Source organism: Rattus norvegicus, chromosome 14 (assembly GCF_036323735.1).
Source record: "Rattus norvegicus strain BN/NHsdMcwi chromosome 14, GRCr8, whole genome shotgun sequence".
NCBI lineage: Eukaryota > Metazoa > Chordata > Mammalia > Rodentia > Muridae > Rattus > Rattus norvegicus.
The window spans coordinates 35,025,119-35,051,009 of record NC_086032.1 but is presented as its reverse complement, the minus strand read 5'-3'; the positions used below and the strand labels follow the sequence as shown (position 1 = coordinate 35,051,009).

The 25,891-nt window shown below is 44.9% G+C and overlaps 1 protein-coding gene across 9 annotated transcripts in view; it reads left to right on the top strand.

Moving 5' to 3' along the window:
• The window catches only part of Dcun1d4 (defective in cullin neddylation 1 domain containing 4), an 80,494-nt gene that overhangs the window by 36,276 nt on the left and 18,327 nt on the right, over positions 1-25,891 (top strand). For all 9 annotated transcript variants that reach the window (NM_001108359.1, XM_017599288.3, XM_039092176.2 and 6 more), the window contains 4 exons: positions 1,268-1,382; positions 3,892-3,983; positions 13,306-13,376; positions 16,389-16,480. In NM_001108359.1, the coding sequence (NP_001101829.1) occupies positions 1,268-1,382; positions 3,892-3,983; positions 13,306-13,376; positions 16,389-16,480 (370 nt within the window). The remainder of the gene's footprint in view (positions 1-1,267; positions 1,383-3,891; positions 3,984-13,305; positions 13,377-16,388; positions 16,481-25,891) is intronic.

Genomic DNA, 25,891 nt, shown 5'->3' with positions numbered 1-25,891 from the left:
TCCTGTTCTGCCAGGTTGTTGACCTTCCTTTTTGGCCTCTTGAAGAGCTGTACTTCCTAGGGTTAGGGGTTACAGAGGTTGCAGCTGATGGTGGGTGAGAACTGGCTGACTGCCACCTACATACTATGTGTGTCTTCAAATGCTTGCTGAATAGATGTCTCTCACAATTGTGAGAGAGTCAATGAGAGAGACACCTTTACCATTCTTCAAATGATGAAGGAATAAGAGGCCTAAAATATGTTAGCAGTGGCCCATGCTACAGTGTTACTGGAAAGCTGACTTTGAGTGCAGATTGCTATAGCCCCGCATGCTTGCGGCATGGTTATCCAACAGCCTTTTAACCGTTTTAGAGACCTTGGAAAGTTGCCAAATGCCTGAGCTGTGGTTTCTCCGAGCTGTTATGTAGAGAATTACCATTGCTTATCGTGTACGGAGTTCTTGGGAGAATTAAGCGTCATGTCCAGTGGCACTCATACCCAGATGGGGTATCTAATATCTTCTATTCACAGTTTGAGTGTCTGTAGTGAAGCAGCTCAGATTTGACCCTGGTTTGCCGCTCTCCTGCCAGCCTTCTCTTCTCGGTTGCGCCTCTTTCTTCATAGTCCTTTTCCTTAGGAGCATGACTGAGTGTGTCTGCGCAGGGCTTGAAAGCAGGGCCTGTGCACTGTGAAGATGTCGGTGTTACTGTGCCAGATTCCATCTCCTCTCTGAGGTACAGTTGTACTTCCTCACACGAGCCCTATCTGAAGGAAGCAGTCATTTACAAGCGGCAGAAATGGGGAACAGTTAACGTGAGACTTCTGTTTTGAAGTCAGATCTCTGCCCACCTCCCAAACCTTGCCTACCCCATCCACTATGCCTGCAGCCTGTGGTAGGACTGGCGTGCCCTAGGCAGGGGTGCTGATCAGTCTGCTTAGCCTCATGAAGTGTGTGTCTGTGATGGGAAGCCAGTTTGTCTTGAAGGAGCATTGACGTGTAAGAAGTGACTTCCCTGAGTGCCATCTTGACAGTGAATTCACTTCTATTTCTGCTGTGGCAGGGTGGTGGGGAGTATTTATTTGTGTAATGGTAAGGTTTATTTCTTGACTGCACCATTTTCCTAAAAGAGGAACTAAAACTCACGTCTCTGTGTAATGGCACTGACTGATAACGGGTAACCGCTTCACAGGGTAGGCAGGCCTTGGGGTGGGTTATTTAGTGGTGACTCTGTTCGGAAGCAATGCGTGTGCCATGCCTCAATTTTGTGTGCTCCAAATTCGTTCCATAGGAAGCCTGCGGTCTTGCAGTTCTTCGGACTGCTTTAGCAAAGTGATGCCGCCCAGGAAAAAGAGAAGACCTGCCTCTGGAGACGACTTATCTGCCAAAAAAAGCAGGCATGACAGGTAGGATACAAAGGCCGCCGACCCAGCGCATGCGCAGAGGTGTGAGGTCTGCCTATGCAGCGAGGGGCACCGTAGCCTGCAGGTGGGCCGCAATCCTCTGTTTCTGTAGGTGACTTCAAGGTTAATTATTTAATGATACTTATTTTAGGTCTTGGTTTGTATTTAAGAAAAAAAAAGGCAATTTGAGTTATTAGAAATTAGTTTCATCTAATCAATTGATTTTCTGAAACTTGGGTGGCATCAGTTTATTTCCGTTGAAGCCTGGCTGGCAGTCTGTCAGGACTGGGTGTCTGTCCTTCAGAGAGGGTCTCAGGAGCTACAGCCCTGGGCCAGAGCGAGGCAGCTGTTGTGAGTGTCCTTCTCGATTGTGGGCCGGTCGTGTGCTAACCACAGCGATGCCAAACCTACCATGCTTTACGTTTTCCTTATTGTTCCACCCTGATGTAATAAGTAACTTTTTCATGTCTTGTCATCTTTCCTCCATGTTTCTGTCTTTCCCCATTCCCACTGTGTGGGTCGTTTCATCCGTGGGCTGCAGTTTTCTTCTTTAAGTGGAGGGAGTTAGATGAGTTTGGTGTTTTTCTTGCTGTCATGCTTCATTCGTTACAACTCAGTTGGAAGAGCAGAGACAGACAGCAAAAATGAAAATAACACCACAGTTAATATCTCAGCAGAAACTGTTATCCAGGAGCAGACAGTGACTTCTGAGATAATCACCAGCTGTCTTCCGGCCAGTGGTTTTCAGTTTTACAAAGCTGATAAATTCTCACACTCATGTAGGCCTCTGTGCTGTATTTTTCTTCAGTATAATTTGGTATGATATTATTGTTCTATGGAAAAGCCAGCTTAGGGGGCTGGAGAGGTGGCTCAGAGGTTAAGAGCACTGACTGCTCTTCCAGAGGTCCTGAGTTCAAATCCCAGAACCACATGGCGGCTCACAACCATCTGTAATGGGATCTGATGCCCTCTTCTGGTGTGTCTGGAGACAGCTACACTGTACTCACACACATAAAATAAATAAATCTTAAAAAAAAAATAAGAAAAGCCAGCCTAAACATTGACAGTCAGGTGAACTTTTTGAGTTTGATTCTTGGCCTCTTAGTAACTTTATTTATAGACCATAACTTTGATACATTCTAAGAGTCTAATTCAGTGTGTTTTTTAAGTTAACTGAGTTATACAGACGGTCATTACAAGCCAGTATTGGAACATGTCCACTGTCCCAGTCAGTCACTCGTATACTTTATGGCCTAGCTCGCTGTTACAGCATCTTGTGTAGGTAAGTTTCTGTGTTTCATGGTTTTTAGCTAGCATGATGTTTTTTGAGGCTCATCTGTATGATAATGAGCACAGTATTTTGTTTCATTTAGCTGCTGCATTATTTTTCCATGGCATGGTTTTGGGCAAATTTTATTTCTAGGAAATTGTTAATTTAATGCTGCCATACCAGAGAACTACAAGTTCATTGATGAATAACAGGCTCTGAGCTAAGATCTCTCTGTCCCTTTGTCTCTGACCCCTTAGATGGCATCCATTGTCTCTAGCTATGTAGGAGACGAGACCTCGGGGTTTGTAGTTTTGATAACTTAATACTTTCCAGCATGATGTTCTAAAGGTAGTAGATGTCAGAGGTCTGCACAGGTAATCAGTCACTCACAAATACATGTTCATATGAATTCATAAATTCATAGGAGAATTGTTTAAGATCTTTATATTGCTACATAAGTGAAAATTATAACCATAAATATTAATATATGTAGATAAGTGTGATGGGTTAAACTTTGTTCATATTTTGTATCTAACTCACAGTTTGAAGCCCCTGCTCCTGTCTCCCATGTGGAAACTCTCTTCAGGCATATCGCAAGATAAGGGGCTCCTGAGTTGCCCGAGGTGTTCTCCCTGTTATTCATGTCTCTGCCCTGGCTTTGCAGGCTTACAGAGTAGCACCAGGAGCCAGGCTGCTCTCTCCTGAGGCCTAGGGCTATGTTAATACGGGAACCACCGGAGATGTGTTTGTTCAGCCTTGCACCTGGATTAATTTGTTCTAGAAGACTGGGCATGAGTTGTTGGTTCTCTTCATTTGCGTGAGGTTTTCTGGCACTATTACTGACAAATTCCTCCTGCCTGTGCTTAACTCATGGCACAGGAGTCAGAACTCAATAGAGAGGTAGGGATAATTAATGCTTTTTAAGGAGCATTTTAGTGCCTGATTTCTTGCCATATTTTACTTCTAGGTTGTGAGGCAGAGGAAAGTTTATTAAATAACTAATCTATTTAATTCTAATTGTTTATTGATAAGATAGTTGCAGTAAGTGCCTACTATTTAATTCTTTATTAAAGTATGGGTGTATTTCAGCACTAGTTATGAAACTGCTAATGCTTAAAAATGCAGTTTAAAATACACTTAAGCACTGGTGGAGGGGATGGCTGGTTTAGGCCAAAGTGGAAATTACCTGCTACTTGAACTCAGTGTCTTTAAATAACGTAAAGATGTGTTTTCAATTTGCAGCATGTATAGGAAATACGAGTCAACTAGAATAAAGACTGAAGAAGAGGCCTTCTCCAGTAAGCGGTGCCTGGAGTGGTTTTATGAATATGCAGGTAGGTAATGACCTGTGTCATGTAAAACTGATCCTTAGGGAAATGTGGGGCATCTTAGAGGAGGTTACAGAATTTTAAAGCATGTACTTATAAAATTGTGTGTGTATGTGCATGTGTGTGCATGTGCATGTGCATATGTGTGTGCATGTGTGCGTGCACGCTGGGGTGGGGTCAGGGCAGGTAGCAAAGAGTCAAAATGGAAGAAAGAGAGATAGTTGGAGCCAATCACGAGTACCTATTTATAGCCAGTAGCTAAGCCCAAGAATTGAGAACTCTGGACAGGAACTGGAAAGATTAGTTAGAGTACTATGGTGGGTAGTTACTTGTTTAACCTCCAAGTAAGCATTGCTGTTTTGAACCTCATCATGGTGTGGTGGGGTTTCTGTATACCCAGTGTCTCTAATTTGGGAAGACCGTCTGGCAGAAAATGTTTACTTTGTCCTTTAAAAAAATGTCTTGAGGTCGAGTCTTGTTTTAAGTTTTCTGTGACTGGTGATGGTGCATTGCAGCCTGGGCCTGTGGTCTGTGCTTGGTGCTGGGACAGAGCATGAGGGAGAATCTCATCTCCTCACCGTATCTTAGGCCTTTCAACCAGACCGTTGAACTTTTGCACAATCACCTTGACTGTTTGAACAGCTTTCACACCCACTTTTGTGTCACCAGTCTTGGTTCTAGACTGAGCCCCACGTGTCTCTGGTTGTCTTATGTAGAATAGAAGTAGATGGAGCAGCTCATATGTGCCTTACTCCCTGGCATTCCCCTGCCTGCTGCTTGAAAATCTCTGCTGCCTCCAGGATGCCAGAAATGGCTCAAACATCACTCTACAGAGTGCCCTCTTCACTTTCTCATCTGACAGTGACCCTTCGTTTTACTTCCACTGATATCTGCTGACCACTGAGACCCAGGCTGGGCTCCTGAATTACAGCAGCTTATCGGCTTCTCTGTGCATCTGCAGGACTTTGACCAGAACTTGTTTTGTCCAACTTCGAGTATAAAAGTTGGTTTTCCCTTTTCCCTTGCTCTATCGAGAGTCGTGCTCTTTCACCAGAGCGACTGACCACCAGGGACCAGGTTCTGGGTTGTGTAGACATGTGCTGGGAGAAGAGCGTTGTGTGTGTGTTCTTTGGGGGTAGGGGGTGTGGTCGAAAGGACACAGTCCTGACTCCTTAGTTTTCACTTAGTGTAGTGTCTTTGTGAAGCCCCTCTGTACATCTAGTAAATTCCCAGCCAGATTGTATGTGCAGGGTATGGGCATCGGTCCAAACATTTGATGGTGCTGGAGTGTGTCTGTGTTCATGTTCATTAGAACATGATTCTTGAAGATGTGTTAATCGGGTGTACAAGTGGTTGACAGTTTCCACAGGCCCAGAAAGGGCTGAGTGGATGAAGCGCTGTGCCACTCTCACTAAGTTAGGAGGGTATTTGGTTGCCTATAGTGAGTCATATTTATCTCTATGAAAATATGTTATAAAATAGAAATATAAAATATAGCTATTTTTGGGGTATATGTTTTTCTTTAAATGCAGATGGAAAAAAGGTCTTTTTTTTTTAAAATAAAGAGGGCAAGATGGAATTACCATCTCGCTTGATCTTTTTTCTTTGACTTCAGAAGCTGACATTTGGAATTAAAAGTACAGCCGTGTTCTTTAGATTCCTTGGGGTCCCTGCTAAGCAATTATAGACACTCATCCCTGCATAGTTTATGTGGGCGATTTTATCTGTATGTTCCTAGTCCTTACACCCTCTCCCCATTTTATCCTTTTCTTCTTTTGTGCCTTCTCAGTAGGAACAGTGCCTTCAGATTGGGAGTAACTGAAAGTTCCAGTCGGCACCACACTCACTCTCTCTAGGACACATGTCTTGGCAGTGCAGTTGCCCATAGGCTGTGAGAGGCACTGGGGGACTTGGGTATGCACTGTGGCATGTGTCTGCAGGTAGAGGCTGTGAGGCTCTACAAGGGTGGCCCCAGAGCAAGTGTGCTGCTTTGGGCTGAGGACAAAAGCACATTCCTGCCTTTTAACCTGAGGTGAGGGTGAACAGAGCACAGCCATGGGCAGATGGATTCATGTGGTGGATCTCTGGTCCAGAGGCTCCAGTTCTACTGCTGCTCCCAGGAGCCCACAGCCCAAGTTCTACTGCTGCTCTTGGAGCCCGCAGCCCAAGTTCTACTGCTGCTCCTAGGAGCCCACAGCCCAAGTTCTACTGCTGCTCTTAGGAGCCCACAGCCCAAGTTCTACTGCTGCTCCCAGGAGCCCACAGCCCAAGTTCTACTGCTGCTCCTAGGAGCCCACAGCCCAAGTTCTACTGCTACTCCTAGGAGCCCACAGCCCAAGTTCTACTGCTGCTCCTAGGAGCCCACAGCCCAAGTTCTACTGCTGCTCTTAGGAGCCTGCAGCCCAAGTTCTGCTGCTGCTCTTAGGAGCCTGCAGCCCAAGTTCTGCTGCTGCTCTTAGGAGCCTGCAGCCCAAGTTCTGCTGCTGCTCTTAGGAGCCCACAGTCCAAGGCCAGCATGGGCTAGCACATGCTAAGGTGGAGTTTCTCAGCTTTCTAGACCGGTGTATACTCAATCAGTGATTCCAGACATTCAGTAAATAAACCATTTCCTCTGGGACTCCTTCCTCCCAGTGTCTATGTTCATACATTTATTCCATATTCTAATTTGGAAATAGGATTGGCTCCGGGAAAGGCATGGTTTAGTTTCAATTCTTTCTGAAAAATGGAAATACTCAATTTTATATTAACAGTTTATCAGATACCTTATAATTTATGAAGTCAATATAACAATAAGATGTCAGAGTTTTTACAGGTTTTAAAACTTTTTATTTATTTTTTAAATGGTGCTCACACATATAGGTTATGTTATTTGTGTAGGCTGTGACTATAAACCCTCAGGCCATTTTGAGTTAAGTTCTGTAGTATTTGTGTTTTGGTGCATGAGAAAAAAACAAAAAACAAAATGGGATTAGAGACTAGGAAAATGTAATAAAATATATTTTAAAATTTGTTTATAGAATATATAAAGTATTTTTTTATTTCTAAAAATTTATAAAATACCAAAGTGGGCATTCATAAAAATATGAAAGTGTCTTCTGTGAAGATATGTTAAAAACCAGTGAAGAGAACCACGGAAAGCCTCTCGTTCCAGTGATATGTCCTAGTACTATATGAGAACGTCATTGTGAGGGTCTTGGGTGTCCAGAAAGGGTTAGATGTGTTTAGTTAGACGCCCTGTGTAAGGGGCAGGAAAATGGGGGACATGACTTAGCTCTTTGATTTTTCTCGTAATCTGCCTTGCCCAGTTTCCCTCCGGTGCTCAGTGAGCCGTGGCCCAGTTTCCCGCCAGGGCATCGCATGGCTCACTGTTTAACACAGATGCATTTGTCTTAGATCTTTCTCTCGCTCTACCTTCAGACCACCCTTCTTGATCCAGTGGCATATTCCTGCATGGCACATCCTTGCTTGACAGAAGTTATTATCTTAATTATACAGATGAGCTGACAGATTTACTCTAAAATATATCCATAATTCCCCTCAGGGTTTCTGTTGTGTTGTTACACACCATGACTGAAAGCAACTTGTGGAGCAACTTAGAACTTTCAGGTTTGTGCCATCACTGAGGGTAGTCAGGGCAGGCACTCAAGGAAGGAACCTGGAAGCAGAAACTTACCTGGAGGCCTTGGAACAGAGCTTGCTCAGCCTGCTCCCTTACAGAGCCCAGGACCACCTGACAGAGGCAGTGCCACCCAGCGTGAGCTGGGTCTTCCCATAAGTGAATATGGGAGAGACACCTGAAAATTAAGGGCCACTTGAGGGGTCATGTGGAGACCCAACACAGTAGATGCTTCCTAAGACGTGTTCAAGTGATCTAGATAAAGGTGACAAATAACCAGCTGGCCATCTCTTGTCACCACATGAAGCTTCTTGTCCGGGGATTGGATCACATCTAATGTGGTGTTGGTCAAAGGGCCGATGGGAATTCTGGAAAAACTCAGGAACTGTAGCAAGGCCCCATTGCTGAAGATTCCTGTACAACTCATCGAACATGGAGGGGTGGGGCTGGTGCCTACATAGAATCCTCACCCCTACCTTCTGGTGACTTTGGTAAAGGAAGGTACTCTGTATGCTACCAAAAGAGAAAGGTAAGCACCTAGCCACAACCCCTCTGACTGTGGTGTGTTGCCTGCAAGATATTTTAGTGCAATAGTGGCACAGAACTCATGGGAGTGACCACAGCCAGACAGTAGGCAGAGTGAGAGACCTAGGAACACTCATCCGTAAACAAACAGTAGACAGGATGTATCCGTCAGACCTTGCCCCTCAGGGCAAAGGAACCTTGCAAAGAGGAGGCAGAGCCAGGGGATATGGAGACCATTAGGAAAGCAAGGGCCTCTAAGTTCACACAGACAAAGCTCATGTGAATTCACAGAGATGGGCAGCATGCACAGGGCCTGCGTGGGCCTGTACCACATCATGGTGTGTCTCTTAGACTTTCAGTTTAGTGTCTCTGTGGGATTCCTGAGTCAGCGGAGGAGCGAGCTCTGATTCTTGTGCCTTCTCTTGAGCTCTTTTCCTTTTGTTTGTTTGTTTTATGCAATTATGATGTTAGTTCCTTCTGTTCATCCAATTCTGATAGAAACTTTTGTTTAATCTTACTGTATTTTATTCTTACTTTTTTTATTAGGACAATTTAAAATTTATTTTGATCGTATTCTTCCCCTCCCCTAAGTCTTTCCAGATCCTCTCCCCCTTCATACCCATCCAACTTTAAGTTATCAGAAAACAAAAACCAAACACAATAAAATCTCCCCAAACCAAGAAAACAAAATAAAACCACACCCCCAATCAAGTCAAACAAAATACCAAACTATAACCAAATAAAAGCATACAAAACCAAAAATTCTGTGAGGTCCATTAAATGTTGGTCAGCTATTCCTAAACATGAGACCTGTCCTGGAATGGTTCATATACCCAGTGTCAGTCTATCTTTTGGAAAAACTGATTTTTTCCTTTCTCAGCAGATAAAAGTGGCATTTCAGTTGTTAATTGTAGTGATTAAGTTCCCTCCCTCCCTCCCTCCCTCTCTCCCTCCCTCTCTCCCTCCCTCTCTCCCTCCCTCCTTTGTTTCTTTCTTTCATGAAAATGCCCTATAGACTTGCCTATAGGTCAGTCTTATGGGGACGTTTTCTCAGTCAAGATTTCCTTATTCCCAGATGGTCCTAGCTGTGTCATGTTGACATATACAGCAGCCAGCAGTGAGCAGTCTGCTGACCACCAGATTGAAAGCAGTGTTAAATGACAATGGCAAGCAAGTTTTAAATGACATTTATTAACAAGCTATGTTTTGCTATATTTTAGAATATACTTTTGACAGTAAAGCATCATAAAGTATTTACTGAAGTCATGTTCTCTTATAATACACAGATGAGTCTCTGTTAGCTCTGGATGTCCTAGAACTGGCTATGTAGACCAGGCTGGCTTTGAACTCATAGAGATCTCTTGCCTTTGTCTCTTTGCCCCAGCATGTGCTGCCACACCGGATGCTAACTCTTGTTACAGGCTTTCTGTAAAGTGTTTCTGGGTTCTAGTGTGGTTTGCAGGCTAATAAGTTGAAAACTATCATCTTGGTAATAAATGTGGATGGTAGTAGAGCGAGATGGGAAACACGCACACACGCACACACTCACACACACACTCACACACACTCACACTCATACAATACACACACTCACACACTCACACTCACATACACTCACACTCATACAATACACACACATACACACATACTCATACAATACACACTCACACACACACTCACACACACTCACTCACACACACACACACACACAGGTATGTAGGTTCAGTGGTTGTCTTCAATGAGTTTTTAAAATCAGGAAGAATAGGAATGAAAACAAATCACAAGAAGATCTGTAAATACCAGAAAGATGTTTGTTCCTCAAAGCAAACCTTATAGTAAAATGGGAATAAAGGTCTTTTCTTAGGTAATCTTTAATCTCCTGCCTCTGCACTAGTTAAGCAAGAATAAATACTCAGGTGGAGTCACAAGGAGTACCAGACTCAAGGACAAAAACTGAGTTACACATAAATCGAGCAAGCTTTAAACTTGTCAGCCATTGAACAACTGTATCACACGGTATAGCAAGCCTAGGGGATGCTTGCCCAGTCAGGAGGAGATGGAAGTGCAGCTTCCAGCTTTACTTTGTATCCTTTATACTCGAAGAGTTTGTCATGTTAATGCATTAATGTGTAGTTCCTTCGGCATTGCACATGTGATCGTGTGTCCTGGAGCCACAGCTGCAGGTACATCAGCATCACGTGAGTTGTGAGTGATGTAAGCATGTCCTTCTCACTGTTCTTACTTGCCATTGCTCGGGTAGCCAGTGCTATTGCATAAGAAAAAGAACTGAATATAAATATTGGAAAGGATAGGCAAGTGGTTACTCACCCAGAGCGAAACACTGGTAGACCATGGTTTCCTGGATGGCCAAAGAGAATTTCCTGAACAAAGGTAGCAATGTGTACAGTATGTATACATTCCATACATTTACATTTTTGCGAAGAGCTTATTTGGGAAGGAAGCATAGGAAGGTGATAGATCCTGCTGGACTTAGTGGCTTACTGGATCTGGACACAAACATATTCTTCAGGAATCCCCCTATTATGACGTCACTCGCTGAGTAAGCTCTTACAAAGTAATGCTAGGTTAATGCTGCAGCTGGAGGAAAATAAATGGGTCTTGCCCCCGAGTTTTCAGGGAAGGGAAAATGGCTGGCACTCTTGAATGTGGCATGCTAAATGGGGACCACTGTCCCCAGCATTGAAAGGAGTCATAATGGACATGGTTAATGTGGCTTGAAGTGGGAGTTGGGGGAGATTGCTTGGTTTTATTCTCAGTGGTTGAATGAGTTATCCCGTGATGAAGGGGAAGGAGGACAGGTAGGCGGGGGCATAAACATGTTATGGCATCTGGCAGTGTCTTGTATTGTGAAACCACATACAGGTCAGTATGTGTTTCTATCCACCCACCCACCCATTTTTGAGAAAATGTCTCCCAGAACCCATGCTGGCCTCATCTTGCTTGTGTAGCTGACTTTGAGCTCCTGATCTTCTTGACTTCACTTCCTGAGTGCTAGGGTTACTGGCTAGGACCATTATTGTTGCCCTAATATATAGGACCTCTGGGTGTATGTGTGCATGTGTGCCTGTGTGTGTCTGTGGGGTGTGTGTGTGTGTGTGTGTGTGTGTGTGTGTGTGTGTGTGTGTGTGTTGCTAAATCATAGCGAACCTTAGCTGATGTGCTAAAGACTTGGGCTTAGACTTTAGGTAATGAGGAACCGTTGGAGGATTTAAGTCAGCATGAGATTTGTATTTAGGGAGGACCTCTTAATGACCTGTGCAGCATGAGTCAGTGGTCTCAGAGAATGGAGCCCGGGCTGGGAAGGAGGGGTGCCATTAAGTCACACTGAGGAGGTGGGGCATTTGGGATAGCTGCCTGGTGAGGGAGAAGGGAGAGTGACTCCCAGGCTTGTTTCTAGGTTTGTACGCTTGACAGAGAGGCCACATGTCACCTTGAGGTGTGCTGGAGAATGAAGTGGGGTGGCAGTGAGCTTGGGGAGAAGGTTGATTTAGTTTCAGACGTGGGACCAGAGTGGGTGGTCAGGTGGACGCTGTAGATTGGTCAGGAGATCTGAGTAGTTACACTTTTGCTGGTTGGAAATTTTGGACAAGAGTCTAAGCAGTGGTTCTCACCCTTCCTCATGCTGTGACCCTTTAATACACTTCCTCATGTTGTGGTAACCTCCCAACCCTAAAACTTTTGGTCACTACTTTATAACTGTAATTTTGCTACTGTTGGGAATGAATTGTAATCTAAAATGTTTCAGAAATAGAGGTTTACCGAAAGGGTCACAACCTACAGTAGGTTGAGAGCCTGGAGGTCTAAAGGCTATCAGTTAATGTTGACCCCTCATATCTATTTTAATGAGCTAAAGAGCCTGCAGAGAAGCCAAAGGATGAGAAGGCATTTCTGGAGTCTGTGAGAGGAGAGCTTCTTGAATAAAGAGCTGTATCAAACCTCCAGAGATCAAGTCCAATCCAGATGGAAGTCGGCCATTAGATTGGAAAGCTAAGGAGTTATTGGTGACTTGGGCAAGAATTTCAGGGGGAAGATAGGTGTAGGAAAGAGAAAATTTCAGGAAAGAAGAAGCATGAGCTGAAGTGGAGAATACAGGCAGTCTCTGGGAAGGAACAGGTAGAACTGAGGTGTGAGTATAGATCGAGGGTAAGATCTGGCTGGACAGATGCACTGAGCTTTCTGGGGACTGTGTTTGGTTCCTGGCCCTCATTCATACCATCACCCACCATCACAACCCCAGCTCAAGTGGATCCTACACCCTCTGAGCCTCAGAAGGCAGGCAGGCAGCCACAAAGACAGACAGACAGACAGACACACAGAAAGAGAGAGGGAGGGGGGGGAGTGATTGATTGATTGATTATAAAAAGGGAACAAGGGGTTGGGGATTTAGCTCAGTGGTAGAGGGCTTGCCTAGCAAGTGCAAGGCCCTGGGTTCAGTCCCCAGCTCTGAAAAAAAAAAAGAAAAAAAAAGGGAGGGGGGACAAAATGATAGATGCTCCATGATACATTCTGGACATTGGTTCCGGGCCTGGAGCAGGGACCAGAGTCCACAGTACTCAAGTCTCCAGTATCACATGAGCTAGCACTGGGATCGTATGGTCTATAAAAACCGCCTGCCTACTCTAAGTCATTTTGTTTCTAATACTAAATATATAGTATAATTTATATTCCATGCCAGTATATATTATGTCCTACTTAGGAAATAATGGCAAGGAAAATTTAGTACGGCTTTAGTATAGAAATCATTTTTTCAAAAACTTTGAATTTAGACATGTGGGATTGCATTGGATTTTTTTCTACATAAAAAACAGGTTTTATTTGCTATTTTATAGAGATAGTGTGTGGCTCTTTGTAATGATCCTAAAAATTGTTGCCTCTGTTTATTATAGGAACCATTACCAAGTCAGAATGTAGAGTTTTTAGACACTTTAAAAAGCAGTGGTTTGAAATAGCCTTGTCCTTAGAACTGACTGCCTTCTCCAAGGCACACTGGTGAGCTCAGGCAGAGTTCAAAGTAGACCCTTAAAGGTTTAATCCTTAAGGGCTCAATCGAATATTTTCTAATTTGTACTTGATTTCTTCCCAAAGGAGTTAGGGCCTTTCCTTCTTCTCGGTCGAATTTGATAGTGTGCCAGATTTGGTTCACGTGACACCACATTTCATTTACAGGAACTGAGGATGCGGTGGGTCCTGAAGGCATGGAGAAGTTCTGTGAAGACATTGGTGTTGAGCCAGAGAACGTAAGTCCACCTTGGGCAGTGTGGGTTGGGCTTCCTCTCCTGTCTCTGTTGGTCTTTTGCCAAGCAAAGCAGTAAAGGAAGAAGTAATTGTGTGCTGGTTTACGTAAGGCCAGCTAAGAAATATGTTCTAATTCTAGTTTGATTTGTAAGTGCAATGTTTTCTCTCCTCTCCCTCCGCCTCCTCTCTCTTTCTTTGTTGGAGACAGGATTTCTCTGTGTAGCCCTGTGTCCTGAAACTTGCTCTGTAGACCAGGCTGGCCTCAAACTCAGAGATCCAGTGGCCTCTGCTTCCCAAATGCTGGGATTGAAGGCATGCGTCCCCCCCACCCCCCCCCACCCCATGTCTTCCCTTTAAGTGTTGTGCTGTAACTGTGATCATTTACTGGGTTGATTTCTTGTACATTAAGTGATTAATTCTGATGTATAGAAGGTGTGGGCACACATAAATACCCAGTGCCAGATGAACAGTGGGTCCGAGTCACCGTGTGCTGTGTGCCTTTATCCCCCTCAGTAGCTATCCCAATTTAATAAAGAGTTCCAGATTTTAAATAAATATTCATAAAGTGTTGAGTAGGTGGTAATTTCCATAAATTTCCCACAGGTCTTTCACTTCTAATTGAACTTAACTCAAACTGACTGAATTTTAGTGTAAAAGCATTAAATATTTCCCTCGGAATTTAGAATTATTTTATATATGCGTAATTATTTTTGCCTAGTTCTTTGGATCATGACTGTTAAATAATCTGTCTTATCCTCACATAATATGTTACAATAAAATGAAAAATTACATGTGTGCCCCAGTTCATAAATGATGCAGGTCAGGGTTACTCTGCCTGCCAGTGTAACAGACAGGGCAGATCCTAGAGGAGCTATGGTCTGGAGAGGTCTCGAGGGACTGTCCCTTTTGTCAGACTTTTAAAGACATCTGGTGCGCACGGTGTATACTGTACTTCTTCTTTTTTTTTTTTTCTTCTTTTCTTTTTTTCGGCGCTGGGGACCGAACCCAGTATACTGTACTTCTAATGAAAACTGGGAATTGAGACTTTACACCTTCTGGTCTTCATTTCCCTTTTTGTCTTTTCTCCACTTTGCTGGCTACTTCCTCCCCATAGTCTCTCCAAGAGGAGAGTTAAATTTTCTAAAGTACTTTTAGAATGTGTTTTATTAGGTGGAGTTTTGCTTTGACATGTTAAAGTGGTCTTAAGGTGTTCTGGCTGCAGTTATTCACCTTGCTCTGAAAGTTTAGAGAGGAGCAGGTCATTAGTGTCTCTCATGGCAGCCTCTGCTGTGCGAACGTTGGCTCCGCTGCCCTTCGGGAGGCGGTTCTCTCTAGGCGTTGGCTGAAGGGTGGGAGGGAGTTGGGCCTGGCAGGGGTTAGAGAAACGGGCAAAGAGGAGATGGAAGAGGGACTGGTCACAGGTCGATGAGAGTAGAGGTTCAGGGTCAGGCTGCAGGAGTCTGAGGGATGAGCTGAACGTTTAACCTGAAGCAGAAAGCCTGTCTCCATGTGGGATGGCCTGGCTTTGATTCTGACTGGAAAAGGAAAGTGCTCCAAGTTCCTCACCAATAGCAGTTCTCGAGAAAAGGCAGCTAGCTATTCCTGGCATCCTCGCTGGCAGTTAGGAACCCTGTAGAACTCTTTCTGTAGGAATAGAGACAGTCTTGACATGTAAAATTATGTGGAAGACTAAAAGACTAAATTCAGAGTTGGAGTGTTTCCAAGTATGTGCTTCTGTTCTGAGATGCCCAGGGGTGGCGGTGTGTTTCATACCCTGAGGTAAGAAGTGTTTAATAAAGCCCGCCGTATGTCAGTCCTCAGGCCGCAGCCTACAGCAAGCAAAGCAATGGTTGAGGGCAGTGTTTGCTTATAAAGATTTTTCTGCCTTTACTAATGAGCACTTTAAAGGCGCTTTAACTCCCTGCTTCCTGATTTTATCAGGCCCATAAAGTTCATTTGTTAAGGGGTAGGGAGTCCTTAAAAACACATAGCTTTCTCATTGACTTAACCCAAGGATAGTGAATGTCCACTGCAGCTCTTTAGCTCTGTGTGTGTGTGTGTGTGTGTGTGTGTGTGTGCGCGCGCGCGCGCTATCTTGTGCATGCATGCATGTGTGCATGAGTGTTCATGTGTATGAGTTCATGTTCCTTCACTCTTAGCTGCTTATTAAACATGTTTTTATGCAGAACTTTAAAAACACTATTACATCTATTACAAACTAGATATGAATTAGTATCAAATGCTAAAATACTATTCCCTTCCCCTTTCTTCTTCAAAATATATACATATACCCCTCTTTGCTCTTTAAAATTCATGACCTTTTTTTCCTTAATTGGTGTCTGTCTGTCTGTGCACATGTGATGCATACTCTTCCCAGGGAAGACTAGTTCTCCCACTCTGGACAGTCCTTACTGGCATTCCTTACTGACCTGCAGTTCTTTGTGTAGGATTGATGCCTCATGGATTTCCCCTGTCTGTGCTAGCGTGTCCGTGCTAGTGTGTCCGTGTTAGCGAGCCATCCACGTTGCGCTCATGTTTACTTTGAGTCTTTGTGACAGAACTGAATGGAGACTAAGCTTGACAATATGCACAGACAGTTAGGAATGTGGCCTGGCTTACCTGAGTGAATTGGTATTAACATGGCAGAATTGTAGGACACCTCTGAGCTGGGAGAAACTCTACAATGACTAATCTGAAGAGCATATAGTGTGCTTTGAGAGAGAAACTTTCCTTAGCAGCCCACTAATTTATAAATCACATTTTTTTACCTCTATTTAATAATCATATTTTGACCTCTTTAAATCTAAAAACCTTACTGATTTTTTAATTTAATGTTTTAAATGAAAATGATTTTATCACTAGTTTTATTCTATTATCTTTGTCAAACTCAGACTGTTTCGAAGCCACCCTTCACACCTCTGTGACTGGACCACTGTGCATAGAAGTTCTTGCGGGACGCTGGAGTAGCTAACTGCTGAGGTCTGATCTGTCACTGTATCTCTGTATTTTAACAGGTGGTTATGCTTGTCCTAGCTTGGAAATTGGATGCACAAAACATGGGCTATTTTACTCTGCAGGAATGGCTGAAAGGAATGACTTCCCTACAGTAAGTCCGGGGCTATGCGGGTTGAGGGTGGTTAGTGGAGGGGTGTGGAATATGGGTAGAGTAAAGGAGGGGCCTCTCCAATCTCCTCTGGTCTCCCTTTACCCATCCATGAGAGGCATGTATGTAAAGTAAAATGTTATAATAGCCACATTAAAAAAATAGTTTCAATACAATTTATTTAGCCACAGATACCCAAAACATTAATACTCCCATACATAATCGTGCTTTAAAAATTATGCTATTTTATATTTTCTTTTAAAAATTTATTGTGCATTTTACATTTTTAGTCTATCCAATCAGTTATTAGCCATGTTGAACCCCTTAGTCCAGACTAAGAAAAAAGATTGGTAGGTTTTTTTTTTTTTTTGGGGTTCTTTTTTTCGGAGCTGGGGACCGAACCCAGGGCCTTGCGCTTCCTAGGTAAGCGCTCTACCACTGAGCTAAATCCCCAGCCCCAAGATTGGTAGTTTTATGTATTTAATTTGTGTGTGTGTGTGTGTGTGTGTGTGTGTGTGTGTGTGTGTGTGTGTGCGCGCGCGCGTGTGTATGCGCGCGCACGTACTTTCTTAGCTTAGAGTTTCATTCAAAAAGACATTATTTGCTCTATGGGAAGGAGCAACTTGGGAGAGGTAATGATTCAAATGGTGTCCAAGATGAAGCACTAGTTAGCTTTGGTCTAAGAACCAGGGGACCAGGGTGTTTTTATCTTTTTCTTTACCCCTTAACAAGGAATAACAGATTTAAAATTTATTGAATTGAAGTTGTAACTGAAATGGCTTCATGATTTTATTTAAGCCATGATGGGTTTGTTGGCCTTGTTGGCTGCCTTTGTGGGACAGCCTTCACCGAGGGCCTTCTCTTTTCTGTGTTCCAGTTTGAACCCCACAGTGTGAAAGCGGGCAGCTTGGCTGAATGCTGAGCATTGCACAGATGGGGAAACTGAGGGCTTAGGAGAGTAGGGCTGGGAAGGAAAACCAAGACTTGTTTCTTAACTCAGTTTCCTCTGCTAGCATCCTGTGGCGTCACCATCCTTTTACAAACACATTTCTTTTTTCTTTTTCTTTTTGCATATCTTTTTTTGGCTAGTTTATGTATTTACATTTCAAATGTATTTACATTTCAAATGTTATCTCCTTTCTCAGCTCCCGGCTTCCACTCCCCTTCCCCCACCCACTCCCACCTCAACCAGCTGGGGAAATGAACCTTCACAGGACCAAGGGCCTCTCCTCCTATTGATGCCAGATAAGGCCCTCCACTGTTACATATGCAGCTGCAGCCATGGGTCCCTCCTTGTGTACTCGTTGGTTGTTGGTTTAGTTCCTGGTTGGTTTAGTTATCTGGTCGGTTGATATTGTTGTTCTTCTGTGGGGTTGCAATCCCCTCATCTACCTCAGTCCTTTCTCTAACTCCTCCATTGGGGTCCCTGTGTTCAGTCTGATGATTAGCTGCAAGCATCTTAATCTGCATCAGTGCAGCTCTGGCACAGCCTCTCAGGAGACACCCATATCAGGCTCTGTCAGTAAGCACTTCTTGGCATCAGCAGTAGTGTCTGGGTTTGGTGGCTGCATATAGGATGGATTCCCAGGTCGGGCAGTCTCTAGATGACCTTTCCTTCAGTCTCTGCTCCACTCTTTGTCCCTGTATTTCCTCCTCCGAGTATCTTGTTCTCCCTTCTAAGAAGGACTGAAGCATCCACATTTTGGTCTTCCTTCTTCTTGAGCTTTATATGGTCTGTGAATTATATCTTGGGTATTCCAAGCTTTTTTTTTTTTTTTCCCAATACTCCTGGGCATATACCCAAAAGATGCTCCAACATATAACAAGGACACATGTTCCACTATGTTCATCGCAGCCTTATTTATAATAGCCAGAAGCTGGAAAGAACCCAGATGCCCTTCAACAGAGGAATGGATACAGAAAATGTGGTACATCTACACAATGGAATATTACTCAGCTATCAAAAACAATGACTTTATGAAATTTGTAGGCAAATGGATGGAACTAGAAAATATCAACCTGAGGGAGGTAACCCAATCACAGAAAAACACATGATATGCACTCACTGATAAATGGATATTAGCCCAAAAGCTTGAAATATAAACACATATTTTTGTCTGTGTGTGCTACAGTTGTGGGGTGGTGGCCTATGAAATGCCTGTGTAATGGTGACTGTCGTGTTGGAGCCTGCTGACCCATCCTTTCCCTCATTACTTTTTCTGCTGCTGACAGCAAGAGTATTTTGTAGTTGTTCTCTGAGAGTCCTTATGTGGAGACTTTCTTCAGCTCTTCAGAGGCAGTGCCATCTTTCAGGCCAGTGCTCAAAGGCCCATGCTTATTTGTTCTTGATGGGATGGTACTCATTTTCATATAGTCTTAGGCTATGTCAGGCATTTTTTTTTCCACAGATTTCTTATTCATGCGGTCTTGCCCGTGTGTTTGAGTACTACACTTCCTGAAAGAGACCAGTGTCTCCTTTGTGGGGACACAGGACTCCATGAAGCTCTTGGTTGTAAACCAGGTTCTGTGATGTAGCACAGTCTGTGATGGGTGGATTCTCCAAGGCGGCTATGACTTAATTCTAGAAATTTAGACTCACTGTAAAGGCAGAGGAATCTGCTATCTGTGTGTGTGTGTGTGTGTGTGTGTGTGTGTGTGTGTGTGTGTGTGTTGTAAAATTTGGAGACTGGTTTTCTTATCCAACATGGAGGCATTCATTCAGGATAGAGTTACTGTTCTTTGTACAATCTCAAGTTTTTAAGGACCCCCCTGCAGCCTCCCCAGATTAGCCCTCTGTTTAGGAAATGTTTGAATGGCTCTGATATGTCATATCCTGGGAAAGAAACCCCGTGAACAAGATTCTATCTCAGTGGTTCTCAACCTGTGGGTCATAACCCTTGGGGAAATCAAACAACCGTTTTACAGGGGTTATCTCTGACCATTGAGAAACTCAGATATTTACATACAATTCATAACAGTAGCAAAATTACAGTTACAAAGTAGCAATGAAATAGTCCTATGGTTGGGGGTCACTACAATATGAGGAATTGTATTAAAGGATCACAGCATTGGGAAGGTTGGCAGTCACAGCTCTGTCACCACAACCTGACAAGAAGAGTGGTGATTTGAATGAGAATGTACCCCACAGCCTGGGTATTTGAACATTTGGTTCCCAAGTTGCTGGCACTATTTGGGGACATCTAGAAGGTGTGTCTTTGCTGGAGGAAATATGTCACTGGGTTGGGATTTGAGATCATATAGCCTCGCCTTCTACTTTTCTCCCTGTTCCTTGCTTGAGTGATCTGGCTTCCTGCTACCATGCCTGTTGCCTACTATTGTGCCTGCTGCATGATGGACTCTGAGCCATCTAGAATTGTAAGCCAGAATAAACTTCTCTAAGTTTCCTTGATCAAAGTGCTTTATTGAAACAACAGAAAACTAATGCAAGAAGCAGCCCAGAGAGAGGAGAGGCTTGTGTTGGCGCACGCCATGAATGGATGTCTGAAGTGGGGGAGGTCTGGCCGCAGAGGCATACTGGTCTGCTTCCTCCAGCCTGGCCTCACTTCCCAAGAGCTCCACAGCCTCTCAAAACCATGCCGCTGACTTAAGTTTTCAAACATAAGCCTCTGGTGGACACTTTGCATAGGCTCATGGCCACCTCATAATGCCAAGTGCATTTAGATCAACCTAGAAGTCTTTAATAGTCTTAGGATTCCAACACTTTTTAAAAGTTCAAAGTCTCTTTTTAGAGTCAAGGCAATGGGTTAGTTATGGGCCCTGTAAAATTAAGAAAACAAACATACTTCCGGTACACTTTGGCATAGAGTAAACACTCCAATCTCCAATCGGGGAGTTGGGAGGATAGCAAGAAAGACCTGCCTAAGTGAGACCAGAAGCCCTAAGTGAACACAGAACCTTGACACTCCATGCCCAGGATCTGAGGGCTCACGGTGGCTTTCTCAGTGCTCCAGTGGGATGGAGTAGCTGTGTGTCTCCCACTGTGTCACCTGTGGGACACATGGCATATCTCTCAGGCCAGCTGCCTTTGTGCTCACACAGGTTCCTCAGTAAACTTGCCCACCTTCCTGGCTGGCATCTGTGGTATTTCAGGGTCTGTATTGCAGTGTGACTTTAGTTTCACTGCTTGATGCCCTGCCCACTCAGGAGTTCTGGGCAGGGTCTCCTTTTCTACTTCATGTTGCCTGGCTTCCGTGTCCTTAGGGAACCTTGGCAGTTCTCTCTCTGGGACTCCATAGTTCTTGTACTGTGTGCATGCCTGAAAACATAGCCAAGTTGTGTTGCCAGCTCTAAATACAACCTTCAGCCACCCTTGTGTGCCTTCGAAGCTGAGCCCGGGGAGTACCTTCCTAGCACTCCCAGGCGGCCTAGGTGCTGCTTGAATCCGTCTCTGTCTTCACATGGAGCTGTCACGTGAGTCCGCATCGCTGCATTTAGAAGTGGGATCAGTGTGAGCCGAAGGCGGAGGCTTTCCCTGGCAGTGATGCTCGTCTCTTACCAGTTCCAGCTAGCTGCTCTGTACCCCTCAGTTCTCATCTGATCCCAGTATTAACGCAGTTCAAATCCTCACCAGACTGGCCCGTCTGTCTTCACCTAGCCGTGTTCACACTCCTTTCTTCCCGTTCTCCTGATGGTCAGTGTAGGTGAACGCATGTGAGCCGTGTATGCTGCAGCTTAAACATTTTACACTTCGTGTGAAGTGTCCCCTTGGACAGAATGGACCAATACTTTTGAACTCAGCCTTCAGGGTTTTAGGACAAGAACAGTTGGTTCCTTGGCAAATATGATTGGTCTCCAGTCCAGTTCCCAAAGCTCCATCCCCCACCCATGCCCCATGAGAAGTGGTGAGTGGTCATCCACGTGTGCCCTCCCCGCCGTTGGCACTCTAGTCTTCCACACGTGGACTGGGCTTGCCCCAGAAGCTCTGACTATGACATTCTAGAACTTCACGAGCCTCAAACCTTTGCGGCTTTACTCTTCTGCAGCCCTCCAGAAAATTCACTCTCGGTGAGCATGAACCACACTGTCAGGTACTTACCTTTATGCTTCCTTCTGGTTCAGTTCAGGAATCCAGCCCCTGGGGTGCTGCTACCCACCTTCTGGGTGAATCTAGTGCAGCCAGCTTGACCATAAAGGTGACCCCTCACCAAGACGAAGTGCTTTAGGGGCAGGACTAAGAAAGAATAGTTGAAAAGTTGAGAAATACTAGTCATTCTGCTATTTGAATCAAAGAGCCCTGTGTTTGTAAGCTGTGTTTACCTAGTCCTCAGGACAGCTCAGAGGCAAGTTGCTTGTGCATACTAAAGTGGAAGTGGTCTGTCTTTACTTACCTGTTTTCTGTTTTAGAGTTCTTCCCCTGGTTTTGGTCATCTTCACATTTATTAAGTCTGTCCTGTTAAATATTTTAGATTCAAGTTGGAACCCATGTGTATACAGTAAAAACCTGTATTTATATGCAATGACACGCATTTTTCTTTATTTAGATGGATATAGCTAAGTGCTATAGAGCGAGTGGCTTAGGAAGGCGTTTGTCTTACAGCTCTGGGTGAAGCTGTAGGCCCAGGCTCCAGCAGCTCTGCTGTCTAGGGGCAGCTTGAATTTGGCTTATCAAGGAGTGCCTGGTGGCTGTGTGCTCACACGCTGGCTAGGACAATCGAGCTGCTTTAGGTTGCTTTTAAGGACATTAATCCATTCACAAAGGCTTTGCCTCCATGACTCAGTTCAAAATTTTAAAAATATTTTGAATCTGCTTGTTTAAAATCTTATGAAACATGTATATATTTCGATCATAACAGTTCACTACTCTTCCTACCTTCTGGTGACCCTCACCCCATCTCCCTCCTAAAGACTTCTCTCTCTCTCTCTCTCTCTCTCTCTTTCTTTTTTTTTTTTACATTTTTTTTTTTTTTTGGTATTAATAACCCCTGAATGTAGTTAATTCTTCCCTGCGTGCCTGGGCGTGAGGCCATCCGCTGGGAATGATACTCCACAGTTTACTGCCATTGCCTTGGGCATTAAGATTCCAGCATATACAAATGGGTGGTGTGTATGAGTGGGAGAGAGGGGCAGACACAGGTAGAGACTGCAGCAGTCCAACCTTTGGTAAAAAGACAGCCTCTCACGGTGGTCGTTACCCCACAGTGGGAATGCGTTAGAACTGGAAGGGCCTTGAGTTGGGGGAGGGGGAGGGCTGGTAGCCAGTTTTCATGTAAAACTCTGGTGGGCTAGGAAAGCAGCTTTGGATGCAGGTTTGAGGGGCTGTGGGGAAAGCGATCTGACCTTAGAAGTGTGTTTCCCTCCTTGAACTTTGTGACTTACCCTGCATAGTACACTTGAGATGGAAACCAGCCACTTTCCAGTAAGCCCTCTGGGTTGAACACAAACTTGTTTGACCACTGTCCCTTATCCTCTGACAGGGCCTTGTTGGGTGGCCACTAGATGGCAACCTCTTGTCCCGGGCAGGGCAGCAGAGCCCTGTCTTCTTAGTGGCATGAATGGAGTTTACAAAGAAGAGCCCCGTGATAGTGCTACTGGATACTCGAGGTGGAACTTTGGATATACATTTGATATGTGATCTCATCTAAAATAGGAGCCGTGCTCATGTCTCACAGCTGGACCTGAGCTGCAGGTGTCTTTCTGTAGGAGAGAGGTCGCCCTGGCCTGGCCCAGCTCTTGTCTTGGTTTCACACACTGTTCTGCCCCAGCACCCACACACACACTGTTCTCTCTCAGCAGCTCTGTCCGCTCAGGTGCCTGCACCTGGATCTGTTGCCCGGGACTAAATGTGCCCCTTGGGGTTCCTTTCTAGTGACAGTTAGGAACCCAGCCTTACATGGTTTTGGACTAGCTTCCCCCTCTCCAAGCCCTCCTTAGTATTGGTAACGTTATTAATTTTTCCTTTATTAATAGGGTCTAGGTTCTGCAGTAGTGCACCCAACGCCAAGTAAGCCCAAGCCGGCCACTCCAATCCCAGCCACGCTACCCATGCCTCTGCCACCCTCATGTGGGTCCCAGCCACCCTACCCCACGCCTCTGCCATCCTCATGTGGGTCCCGACACTAGGACTATAGTCAGACTCTCAGCTTCTTAACTTTCCTTCCTACCCCAACTTCGAGAGATCTGAAGAGCTGGTGAGGGTGCTAGCCTGCTCGCTCTCACCTTTGTTAGGGGGCTGCCTCTGTTGTTTGTAGGATTCAATATAAAGCTTTCCACAGTGGACCAGCTATTCTTTTGGTTTTGAATGAGTGAGTTCATTAAGTATATCAGCAAATGAAGGTAAAAGATAAATATAGTTAGTAACAAACATCAAATTGAGGGCTCAAACTGTCCAGCAGAATTGATCGTGGGAGCCCTTTTAAAGCAACCAATGGCATTCCTGATAGAGTCCCTGGCAGAGCTGAGTCCCCTCAAGTAAATTTCCAAGTAAAAGAACAAAAACAACAGGAAAGTTATGTCATTAAGTCAGGAGCTCACACATCCCCCAGACACTGACTGGGAAACCCCACTAAGGCATTGGCTGTAGTTCCTGATTGGGTGGTCCAGGTAGAGCAGCTGGAAACCCATTGGAGAAGTTGAGGCAGCCCAGTGGGGCTCCCCCATTCCCAACACCACCCCCAGCATCCCTAGGCTGAGCTTCCAGTCTTTCCCACTCCCCCATCCCTCCTTTCCCTCATTTTAGGCACTTTTATATTACTGGGTAAACAAGCCGTGGAAGCTTCTGTGGAAGAACTTTGCCTTCAAGCAGTTTTTAAGGAGACCACGTCTGCTGTTCAGTTCTCTGTAATCCCTGCCACCCACCAGGGAAGACACCCTGTGCCCCTGACAAAGATGACACTTACATGTGTTTGAGCAGGGACTGTGCAGGATGGGACTGGGACCAGAGGACAGTCCACCCCTCTTTCAAGAGCCAGCTTCTCAGTGAGTTCAAGCGGTACATGACAATTCACCAGTGCACCGTTCATTACAAGGTCAGAGGAGGGCTTTGTACTGTTAAGTGAGCTCCTGGGATAGAGCTCAGGTCACCACATTGTGCAGTAAGCACTGTCACTGCCCCCACCCTGCCATCTTGTCAGCCTGGGTCTCAGTTTTTAAGGCTTACATGTTACAAACAAAATTCATTTGTGAAAATAGCTAGTGTGCTTATCTATCAAAGCTAAGCACTGTTACTGGTAAGAACAGGTTGTCATCATCAGGGCTCCCTGGAGAAACAGTTGGTTTCAAGTTTGGAGCAGAGAAAGAACAAATTGGGGGCTGGGAAATTCTGTGCCAGAGAAGGAGGAAGTGTGCAGAGATTGGTGGGCACACACCAGAAGCATGCAGCCAGGTTCAAGGGCCACTGCCCAAACTGGAAGGCTTACGCACTGCAGAATGGGTGAACACGTGGAATCGGAAACGGCAACCCTTAAGTCTACAGAGTGAGAACAGTGTTATCCAGGGATAACTCTTCACAGGAGGACGGCAGGTCAGGAACCCATGTGCTGTCTTCAGGTGTGACCCTCGCAGGGTATGAAGGTGCTTCGTGTAGAGGGGGTGTTCAGCAGCCATCCAGCAGCGCTGCATTTGCTGCTAGGAGATGCACGTGAGGTGTCAGAGGCTGGGGTGGTGCTTGCAGTGGCTAAGGGGAGCACTAGCAGAAGGCACGGAGGACTTTCATTGATGAATGTCACCGTGTCACAGTAAGGATCAGTGTCTCTGCACAAGTATGTGTGGTCGGTAAGTTTATTTATAGACTTCTTAAGGGGAAATTGAGGCGTCAGGAAAACAGCAAGTTAAAAAAAAATGATGAGCTGAGTAGTCACAGTCTTGTGTGTCCCCCATGGGCTGCTTAGTATTTCAAAGCTAGGCAAGTACACTCCGGGGATGGGGAGAAGGCTCAGTTGATAAAGTATTTTTTATTTGCTGTACAGGGCTAAGGTCTGAGCTTGGTTCTCAGACCCCATGTTCTGTCCTCAAGCATAGTAGTATACACATGTAAAGCCCAGCACAGGGGAGACGGAGACAGGAAGGTCGCTGGGCTCATTGGCCAGCCATTCTAGCTTACTCAGTAGATTGCTGGCCAGTAAGAGACCTTGTCTCAAAACACAGGGTGGACAGCACCTGAGGAGCAGCACTTGAAGCCGACCTTTGGCCCCCAAATGTACACACACACATGAACACACAAATAAATAATAACTGGAGGATCTGGTGCATGCCCCTCCCTGCAGCAACACAGATTAATTTCTGCAATAGGGGACAGCCTGATGTGGCCAGGTTCCCCATGGTGTGCTCTGGAAGGACACGAGGACTTGGTGTCGTGTTCCCATCAGCAACATGCATAATCATGGGAACCTACGTGACAAAGTGACATGCTACAAAGACAACTGTAATGGTCTCTAAAACGCAACTACAAAGGCACTT